Below are 11,078 nucleotides of genomic sequence, written 5' to 3'. Positions count from 1 at the left end.
CTTCTTAATTCCCTTAAGAACTATCATTGAACCTCTACAAATCTTCATGGTTCCACGCTCTATTTTTACTAAATAATTTGCATCATCAAGCACGCTTAGTGAAACCAAATTTCTAGACAGATTAGGAACATACCTGACTTTCTTCAATGTTCGAATGACACCATCAAACATTTTGATGTTGATTGAGCCTATTCCAGTTACTTGGCAAGATTGATTATTCCCCATAATAACCTTACCACCATTCAACTCTCTGAAATCTTGAAGTTATTCCTTATTGAAAGTCATATGGTACGAACCAGAGTCCAAGATCCAATCTTTTTCGTTTTCTCCTGTTGCTGCAATTAAAGCTTCAACATCATTGCAAGTTTTTCCAATATTTGCTGAATCTATATGTTCAGATTTTCCCTCGTAGATGGATCTAGCATTTTCATAGACGGAACTCCCGCCCTTTTGTTTTCTGAGCCAGAGATAACAATCTCTCTTCATGTGACCAAGCTTGCCACAATGAAAACACGCCCTTGAATTGTTTGGACCTCTGGAACCAGATCTACCTCTGTTCTTGCTATTCCTTTTACCATGATAGCCATTTGAGTTTTTGTGTGGTGATCGACCCCTTGCGTAGTTTCTTTCTCCAAGGTTTGGTGAAGAAGAGTTCTCTGATTTTAACTCTAAATCCTTTGATTTCAATGCTGAAATTACTTCTTCTAAAGTAATTGATGTACGACCATACTTGATAGGACTTTTGACCTCCTTAAACGATTCAGGCAGAGAATTTAAAATGATAATTGCTTGGTTTTCATCACTTAAAGCTTCTCCTTCTCTTGAGTTAGCCAGCTCAATGTTCATCCTTAGGAACTCATCCAAATTCTGCTCCAAACTCTTGCTACTGCTCATCTTAAATCCAAATATTCTTTCCTTAAGAAAGATTTTGTTGGTGAGAGTCGTTTGCTTAAATAACTCATCTAGTTTCTTCCAAATCTTGGATGGAGTGTCTTCTTTATCAACCATTCGAATGATAGAGTCCGACAAATAAAAAATCATAATCCCAATGGCTAATTCGAGCATTTCTTCTTTTTGATCTTTTGTAGTACCTTCAGGCCATGAAATGGGATCTTCAAGAACACGCAATAACTTTTGAGAAGCCAACATTCCTTTAATCTTCCTTCTCCAAATTCTAAAATCCCTATTACCATCAAACCTCTCTATTTCAAGCTTCATATTACTCATATTGTTGCAATAACTCCAATCCAAGAGACTTTGAACAGATTCTTGAACCTTCGAACTTGATTCTTGGACTTCTTTCTTGACTGAAATTTTTTCTGTGTCACTTTCTGATGAAGAACTTGATTCGGCCAGTTCTTCCCTTCTTTGTCACCTTTGATATTGAAGCTGAACTTTGCCAATCAACCTGGCTTTGATACCATTGTTAGGGAATTCACCTTCCTCGCACCAGCTTCATCTACAATCACAAAATCAACAAACCAGTAGACACAACATGCACAAATTCAATAGAAAAATCAGCAAGAAAAACAATAAAATCAACACCAAGAATTATAGAGGTTCAGCCCAAATAACTTGAGCCTGCATCCTCTTTGAACTCCCATTGGGATGTTCATCTCTGCACTATGAAACAACAATGGAGATTACAACTTGTCACCGCTAGAGAACTTCTACACTTGATGGATTACAATGCCTTGAACCCAAGCAAAACCTCAAGTACACTTGACCATGTACAAAGAAATCTTTCACCCAAGACCCAAGTGTTTCTCTCTCAAGTTCTCTCTCTTTCTCTCTCTGAAAATAGCTCCTATTATTACAAATGAAATATGTACTCTTCTTACTCTCAAACAACTGAGATAATAAGACTTATTTATAGGGGGTTTTACAACTGTCATCTAACTTAAAAAATACCAAAAATAAACGCAGACTCATCTGGCGAAATGGTAGACAAGACTGCAAGAAAAAACGTAATTTTGCTGATGTGTTCTGATGTTTAATGCAAACCAAATATTCTAACAAAACTAATAGTTACAAAAGGGTTAGATATTGAAACTGATGGTTATAAAAATAAAATTACATATAATTTTGTCAAAATTCTAATAAATTTAATATATTTCTAAGAATGACTCTTACAATGTTTAAACTTCATCATGAGTTGTAGAGTTTTAATCTCCTCAGCATTAGAAACTCAGTTGTGCATTTGATTTCCTTGGGTAAAGTTCTTATCACCAAAGGGGACAAGATATCAAACTTGGTCGCGTGGAGTTCATGCGTGGTAAAGACGTCAATTTGAATCTTGAGACTTCATGATCTTGCTCGCGATGATGAAAGGATAACAATGGTGGCTTACCATTAAAGGTTGAGAGAGAGAAAATCTGTGGGAAAGAAAGAGATCGGGAAGAGATTGAGAGGAAGAGAGAGTAGGACTTTTTGTTGCTTGTGACGATGATAGATTCTCGATAGCAGTAATAGTGGTGGATACTAAAAGTTCTCATTAGAATATATTAAGTAAATTAAGGGGACAATGAATAGCGGTGCTATCAAAAATGGAAATTAATATATATATATATATATATAATAAGTGTGTAGATAAAGAAAATTCTTAGTTTTAACAGTTTTTTATTTTTTTAATATTAACTTTAACAGAATATTTTTATATTTAACAGTAGTTTGTAAACACTTAAACTTAAATAAAATAAAATAAATAATTAAAAATTTTAAAATAAGATATTTTATAATGATAATTATTTAAAAATAATAAATAATTAAACAAATTAAAATATAATATTTTTGAGATATTTTACAATGATAATTATTTAAAAATAATAAATAATTAAACAAATTAAAATAATGTATTTTTGAGATATGACAATTATTTAAAAAAATAATAAAATTATACATTTTATAACCTAAATAAAATTTAATTAAACTTAAACTCATTTATTAGAATAATATCATATTAAACATATAATATAATCTATTGTCAATTAGCAACAAATTTTTTTTTTAAAATAGAAAGAAACTTAAATTTAAAATCCACATATAATATTTAATATTATATTAAACATATAATATATATAATCTCTTATTGTCATTCCCAAATTCAAAGTAGTAGAACAAACATAAACTTAAACAAAAATTGTTGACGCCGTTTTTCGTCAACTTAAATCGCAGAGCAATTAAACAATATAAACTACGGTGCGAACGAATAGTAAAGAGGAACAATGAGATTTTTACGTGGTTCAGCAGTTAAATCTGCCTAGTCCACGAGTCTGTATTATTAAGATTCAGAGTTTTTTTGGAAATTCTTCAAAGATGAATTACCCAGAGTTTTCTCTCAAGATTTTCAATTCTCTCCTTACAAATGGTCATTCCTTCTCTATTTATAGGGAAGGTTACAGAGTCCGTTCCCACATATTTCGGGAAGATATTCTGTATATCAATTTAAAATAATGACATTAAATGCTATATCTTCTATATACAAGGAAGCGTCCCATGAAGACCCGAGAATGAATAACAAACTAAATAATATCCCCTTAATGTTGGGGTTTTACAACAATAAATATGTTCACACATACACAACGGGCTTTCTTAGGTGACTCATTGAATCTTCGAGATCAGCGACCGGCCTCGTGACTGTCAAAACTTACGAACTTGTCATGAACTTGTCATCTTACTCCAAGACCTGCTTGGAGCAGATAAATACTATCGAGGCTATCACATTCGAGCTTGCACTTCTTAAGCTTGGGCTGTTCAATCCAAAGGCACTCGATAACGAATGTATCCCGATGTTATGCCATTTTGAGCCTAGAAAGAATCCCGAGATTACGTCTTCGAAATTGCCATATTACTTCGGAGGTTTTACAACTAGACCATGCAATGTGTTTCATATATTTCGAGCTCATATCTGATGAATCCAGTATTTCGAGGCCATAATCTCTAATCTCGAAATCTGGGTGTAATAAAAATAAATAAATTATTTAATTAAAATAGGATATTTATTTGAAATATATATGACATTAATATAAATTTAATAAAAATAATTAATAAATTATATAAATAAAATTAAGCAAACGATGATATTGCACGTTACTTGTATCTAGTATATTTCTTCTATATAATAAGTGTATAGATAACGAAAATTCTTGGTTTTAACGGTTTTTAATTTTTTTTAATGTTAACTTTAACGGAATATTCTTATATTAAAAGAATATTCTTATATTTAACAGTAGTTTGTAAATACTTAAAGTAAAATCAAATAAAATAAATAATTAAAAAAATAAAATAAGATATTTTACAATGATAATTATTTAAAAATAATAAACAATTAAACAAATTAAATTAAGATATTTTTGAGATATTTTACAATGATAATTATTTAAAAAATAATAAATAATTAAACAAATTAAAATATGATATATTTTAGATATTTTACAATGATAAATATTTACAAATAATAAAATGATACGTTTTATAACTTAAATAAAATTTAATTAAACGTAAATTCATTTATTAAAATAATATCATATTAAACATATAATATAATCTACTATCAATTAGTAACAAATTATTTAAAAAAAAAAACTAGCAAGAAACTCAGATTTAAAATATACATATAATATTTAATATTATATTAAACATATAATATATAATCTCTTGTTATCACTTCCAAATTCAAAAACTAGAACAAACATAAACTTAAACAAAAATAAATAAATTATTTAATTAAAATAGGATATTTATTTGAAATTTATATGACATTAATATAAATTTAATAAAAATAATTAATAAATTCTATAAATAAAACTAAGCAAACGTGCATATTGCACGTTGCTTGTATCTAGTATATACATATATATATATAAATATAAAAGAATATTTGTGGCGAAAATACCTAAGTTTGACAAATTATGACACTTAAATACCTAATCATTTTTTTGGTTGTTAAAATACATTCCGTTAGCCTTTCTTCTTTCTTGGCACTCGTAGGTACCTTACCGTTAATTGTCAGGTCAGTACATACATGTCAACTTCTGATTGCTCCAAACAAATAATTTTTATTTAAATTTTAAATAATATATTAAAAATTAAATTTTATATAATTAAAATTTTAAAAATATATATATAAATTAAATTAAATCTTAAAACAAAATTAAATAAATTAAAATATGATTTGAATTTTAAACTTAAACTAAATACAAATATAAACTAATTTTTTTCTTAAAAACAATCGTTATTCTCTCTCTCTTTCCCGATTCTTCATCTTCTTCACCATTCTTAATGATTTGTGTTTAATTTTTAAATATTCAAATGAATATTTGAATAAAAATTCAATAATAAATAACATGAATCAATCAGAAGTTGTCACGTAGGCACTTACCTGTTAGATAAGAGTGCCAAAAAAAGTGTAATGGAATGTATTTTAACAGAAAAAAAAAAATTAGGTATTTAAGTGTCATAATTTGTAAAATTTAAGTATTTTCGCTACAAATATCCTATATGTATAATTAATGAATGAATAGCAGTGGGTCTCTTATCATATATGCTTTAGAGTTACTACTATAAACAATGTAAATTATATATATATATATATATTCAATGGGGAGTTATGTAGTCCATCAGTAGGGATTACATCATTCATATAAGACAACAAATATTCTATTGCATCAATTGATTTCTTTTTAATTTGATACCAGATACGCAATATTGTAAATTCCATGCTTTACTGAATTGTATCCTTTAGGAAGCACATTGTATTTTGTGAGACTTTTTTTCACATTTAATACGCCCCCCGTACGTTTGGGTCTGAAAGTGTGGACATTATGGATGACCTTAGATACAATATGACCGAATGTGAATATTTGATAGAATGCCATAAGGTCGACTCAGGAAATTTGTGGGAATATAGGACATCACAAGACTGGTCGAGAAATTTGTGGGTATACATGTTGTCCAAAATAGGTCATTGAATTCAACACGAATCGACATACATTGAAAATGTCACAAACTAAGGTCAAGAGTGGAGTGCAGCAGAAGTTGAACCTGGTTTTGATACCATATTACAATTTAAAGGGGGAAAGGCCACTAGGACTAGGATTGTGGTTCTATCTTAAATGGTATCAGAGCCAAGTTCGAATTCCGCTGCACTCCACTGTTGACCTCGGTTTGGGGCATTTTTAATGTATGTCGGATTCTATGACATGTTTCGGACGACGTGTATAACCATAAATTTCCCGACTAGCCTTGTGATATCCTATATTCCCACAAATTTCCTGAGTCAACCTTGTGGTATTCTATCAAATATTCACGTTCGATTCTACTGTATCTAAGGTCATTCATAATGTCCACACTTTCAGGCCCAAACGTGAGAGAGTGTGAGACTTTTTTCACATTTAATAGATTATGTGATGTATTTGTAATTAGGAGTAAGAACTGAACTGAGTTCGTGAGAGATTATTCAGTGTGTATCAAAGAAGGTGTAATTTTCTTCTTCTATAGTTGATTGGAGTAAGGGTATACGAGTATTATGATAGGTGTGACATATACGGGTGGCATGCTTCATGATTGCTTCTTCACTTGGCTTGAAGGCGATGGTGTTAGGTCAAGTTGAAGAAATATAGGAGAATCTTGGTTAGTAATGAATTTATGTTATATTTACTTCCGAGTGTTAGATAATAGAATCCCACATGGAAAGTGTTTGAGATTATCATACCATTTATAAGAGCATGTGTTACTCCATTCATCACCAATTCGTTTTGAGATGGAACCGTTTCTTACTATGTACCTCATTCAAAATAGTTACTTGTGATTCGGTTCCACATGGAAAGTGTGTGAGATAGATTATCATACCATTTAGAAGAGCATGGATTACTCCACTCATCACTAATTGGTTTTGAGGTGGAACCCTATACTTCTTACCATATACTCCATTCTACTTCTAAACCACATTCTAACACGTGGAACTTTATTTTGTAAATTCGATGATTTGTATATGAATATTTCCTTTTATTTTGCTGTTAACAAAGAATAATTAGGATGCAACTTGGAAAAATAAGTTTTATGAACTTAGAAAAGATGACGAGAGAGTTCTTTAATGTAGTTGTACATGGTTCTTTTGTATGGTGTATTGTACTCGTATAAACACTCCCCTGCCTATGCAAGTTTGAATATTGTTCTCACTCATCGTTTTCTTCTTCTGCATTTACTTGTTTTTGTTTTATTTTTCTTATAGCATTGTGGATATAAGTTTAGATGTAGTGCATTGTACTAATTATTTTGATGAAAAGATATCATAATGTTCATAGTTTGTTGAAGGAAATGTGAGGAGGGTTGAGATTTAGTTTTTTTCCATTGATGTAGTGAATTGTACTAATTATTTTGATGAAAATATAACATAATGTACCTTTGTTGAAGTAAATGTACAATCCAACAAAGTTATCGTAATTCAAATCCCCCTTCTATTCTTGAAAAACCCATTTCATTTAAATATCTCCTCTATTCCTTAAAGCTACAGTAATTGAGCAAAAAAAATAAGGCAATCACCTGATAGGGTCCAAAGAACAATACATCCAACAAAGAACGACACGTCCAACCATGAACAAGACCGAAAAATGAAGTAGGAACAACAACCGAAATTGGAATGGCTGGGGAGGAAAAAAAGTACTTTCCCCAACAAATTCACAGCTGATAGCCAATCTTTATAAAACAAATACCCTGCTCACATTCAGCCATTGGATTCAACATGAATACAATAATAATATCAGACGGCTGAGGATGGATTGAAGGATGTGATCCCTTAATGTATACCGAGGGATTACATGATTTGCCATAATTAATATATATATATATATATTTAAAGAGAGAGAGAGAGAGAATACGAGTAAATTAATATAATATGTTTATAATAGTGAACAGTGGTAAAAAAATTTGAAAGATACAGCAGATGCTGTATTGCTCTTTTAGGACTCCTTAGGTATATTTTAGCCACATACCTATTTTACACATGCTGTTGTAAGTACTCTTATGATGACGATGACACTTTCAACTTATCAAGGTTTGAAGGTAATATATTATTTTGCTACATATGTCAGCTTTGGGCATATAAATCAATTTTTTTCTACAATAATTATGGACTAGCACGTGGCCTTGATCATCAACCCAACTTCCACGTTATCTCATTATGTATAAATAAATAAACAGCCAAACAAACCTCAATAATTATTCTCTTTTTGTTTAATGGTATGTAATTACTACTCCATTGACATCTAATCATATTTAAGCTCACTAATATGCATCGAATTCAAACATATAACAATCTTTTTTTATAAAAACCACCTCTATAAACTAGATTCTTATTTGTTTAGCTTAAGCTTAAGCCGTTTACTCTAAGAGAGTACTCGTAGTTGTAAATATTACAAATGATAATAACCAGTTGCCCATAATTGGTCCAACAAAGAGGGTTTTGCTTTACAACAACGTTCTGAGTAAAATCCTATCCTAGAAATAATAATGATAGCTGATATAGCCATACCTATAAAGAACTGATCTTAGCAAAATCAGTCATCACAACAACAATTTATACATACCTGCAGAGTACATACTTAACTATATGTACAGAAGCTACCTGAATTGGGTTATCCTGTTGATGGCGCCACACAAAGTTTTTCGGGTTAATAATTGATCCTACACCCTTTGATTGTAGTCCAAGAAGCTAAGATGAGGCTGCCCATTATTGTGATTCTGGTTATTGTTGGATGACTGAGGCATTTGAAGCTGTTGTTGCTGCTGCTGCTGAGTTTGCATACCAAAGTGATGTATGCCCGGCTGGTGGGAGGCGAATTGTGGAGCGAGTCCTCGATTGAACATATTGCCATTGACAGAGGGAACTTTCCCGGTTGCTATCTTGAGATGCTGAACTTCTTCCCTCAATTTTTCGTTCAGAGCTGTAGATGAGAAAAAGAAAATAGCAACATGGATTCATACCTTAAAGGAGTAGAAAGCAGAGAATAGAAGTTGGTTAACTTGAAATTGTTAATAGCTATAACAAACAAAAAAGAAAATATCCATTTTCCATTTTCACAAGGCTCCCAAATGCTTCCCGTGGTATAATAGAACCATACCCTCTCTGAGTTGTGTTTGTTGCTCCATAGCCTGTAACCGCAGTTTGAGCTCCTTATTCTCAGCAGTTAACCCAGTAGCATCTCTCTGCACCACATGAAAATACCAAATATGAATAATGTGTGGTCTATGATCTTCGTATCTTTGGTTCATTTCAATTTGGTTTTTTGTTTACTCTTCTAACAATCATTAAGGTGACGAGCAAGAACACCCCAGTACAAAAGTTAGTATAAAAAAGCAGTGATCACTGGTTCATACCGTCCTAGAAAAACAATCAATATCTTAAACAAAGAATACAGTAATCTCTAATTTAGTTAGCAAAACAACCAATGAACCGATAACTTTTAAAGGCAGTGAATCAGAAGGTTCTAATTAAATACAACCATATAATTGGCTTAATCAAAAAAGAAAACTGGTAATTTTCTTGATAAAACATGTCCACATAGTAAGGTAATTGATGCTCTATAAATCAGCCAACAGATCGATTGGTGTAAACACATGTTGTGTCTAACAAGTAAACAAGTACCCCAAGCATCAATGAGTATGAAGAATACATATCCACCAATTAAACAGTAATTTATATAAAAAATGATTTCCATAAATATATATATTACAAAAAATATTTACGAATGGAGAAAGAATAGACTTGGCACCAAACATTCATAATTGATTACACCTCATAATTCTCCATAACTAAGAAAAAGTCAAGGTCATAATCTTACCTGGAGCAATGTAACCTGCGCAGAGAGGGTGGTGGCTTCAGTCTGAAGGGTCTGGATCTTCCTCTCCAGCTCATTGATATAGCGAATCTTCCTCTCTTTAGACCGCGCAGCAGATTGTCTATTAGCAAGAATCCTAAAAATCGAAACAACATAACACCTCACACCATTTAAACATTACATCAACTTCAAACTTTTGACATTGGCTTCGGAAAACATTAGAAATTTGATCTCCTATTTCAGCTCAATTGTACTAGATCGTTATTTTAAAGACAATACAATAAGGAGGAAACAGAAAGAGCACATATAAATGTTTAAAAAGTGCCAACACAAAGATAGACGATGACCCAGTTAAGAAAAAAAGGTAAAAAACGAACCTTTTGGCTCTTTTGGGGTCAATCAGAGCAAGCTCGGCGAGCCTATCAGGAGCCATAGCCTTCTTAATACCATCATCGCCAAGAGCAGCCGAGTCGGACTCAAACGACGCCGAACCGAACCCATCCATGGAGTTACTATGGCCATGACGGCCAGCCCTCTTCTCCCCAACCGCCTCTTTCGACGGGTCTCCACCGAAGCCCAAACCCTCAAAGAAGTCAGAGTCCACAGACAGGCTCCGACTATGGGATGGGGTACCGGAGGGCCTGGGCTGAGACCTGGGCGTGCCGATTGGACCGCAGGACTCGTCGGAGGAATCGAAGGCAACGGGGGCGGCAGCGGCGGGGGTGGGGGAGGGAGAAGGGAAGGCGCTAAGGTCGAGGTCGGATGGGTCAAAGAGAAGTAGGTCGTCGAGGTTTGGCAAACGGAAGGAGGTATCAGAGTGAGCTCGCCTGTGATGTGATCCACGCTTCGGGGTGTCCGGCATCTGTTCAATCACCATGTCCGTCATCTGTGTGAAATTTGTAGTTGTTCAATTGAATGAATACAATTTCAAATATCGTGGAAAATAACTCCTTTCTATATATATTTTATATAAAAATTGTGTATTTAAGTTTTATGGTTTGTTTTTAACCTTAACAAAATATTACAAATATTTATAGGATGTATATTATCTATTATTTGTTGATTTGAATCTTTAATAGTGGTATTTAAGAAAATAGGTAATAATGGTATTTATTCCAACCTACCTTTTTTTTTTTTATATATAGTACATATCTGACTAACCCACGAGGAATATTATTACAAATACGCAATATATGGGTTGGAGAACCATCCAAAAACAAATAACATACAACATAATGAGTA

The 11,078-nt window shown here is 32.2% G+C and overlaps 1 protein-coding gene across 1 annotated transcript; it reads right to left on the bottom strand.

Annotated features, from left to right (window-relative positions):
* Positions 1 to 8,302: 8,302 nt before the first annotated feature.
* Positions 8,303 to 10,805, bottom strand: LOC133804896 (transcription factor VIP1-like). The gene is made up of 4 exons (XM_062243009.1): positions 10,214 to 10,805; positions 9,840 to 9,972; positions 9,120 to 9,204; positions 8,303 to 8,942 (listed from the first exon to the last, which is right to left on the bottom strand). The coding sequence occupies exons 1-4, from the start codon at positions 10,720 to 10,722 to the stop codon at positions 8,683 to 8,685; spliced, it is 987 nt and encodes a 328-aa protein (XP_062098993.1). The 5' UTR covers positions 10,723 to 10,805; the 3' UTR covers positions 8,303 to 8,682.
* Between the last annotated feature and the right edge of the window lie 273 nt (positions 10,806 to 11,078).

The sequence above is a fragment of the Humulus lupulus genome, chromosome X, assembly GCF_963169125.1.
Source record: "Humulus lupulus chromosome X, drHumLupu1.1, whole genome shotgun sequence".
Classification (NCBI taxonomy): domain Eukaryota; kingdom Viridiplantae; phylum Streptophyta; class Magnoliopsida; order Rosales; family Cannabaceae; genus Humulus; species Humulus lupulus.
Note: the sequence above shows the minus strand (reverse complement) of the source record. Positions and strands in the feature narration are given on the sequence as shown.

What these genes read in the sequence shown, in the direction of transcription:
- LOC133804896 (XM_062243009.1), bottom strand. Translation starts at nt 10,722, where the DNA reads ATGACGGACATGGTGATTGAACAGATGCCGGACACCCCGAAGCGTGGA. An exon ending in GACCCCAAAAGAGCCAAAAG is followed by an intron (nt 9,973 to 10,213) that starts GTTCGTTTTTTA and finishes TTCGATTTTTAG; the next exon opens with GATTCTTGCTAATAGACAAT. An exon ending in ACAAACACAACTCAGAGAGG is followed by an intron (nt 8,943 to 9,119) that starts GTATGGTTCTAT and finishes TCTCATCTACAG; the next exon opens with CTCTGAACGAAAAATTGAGG.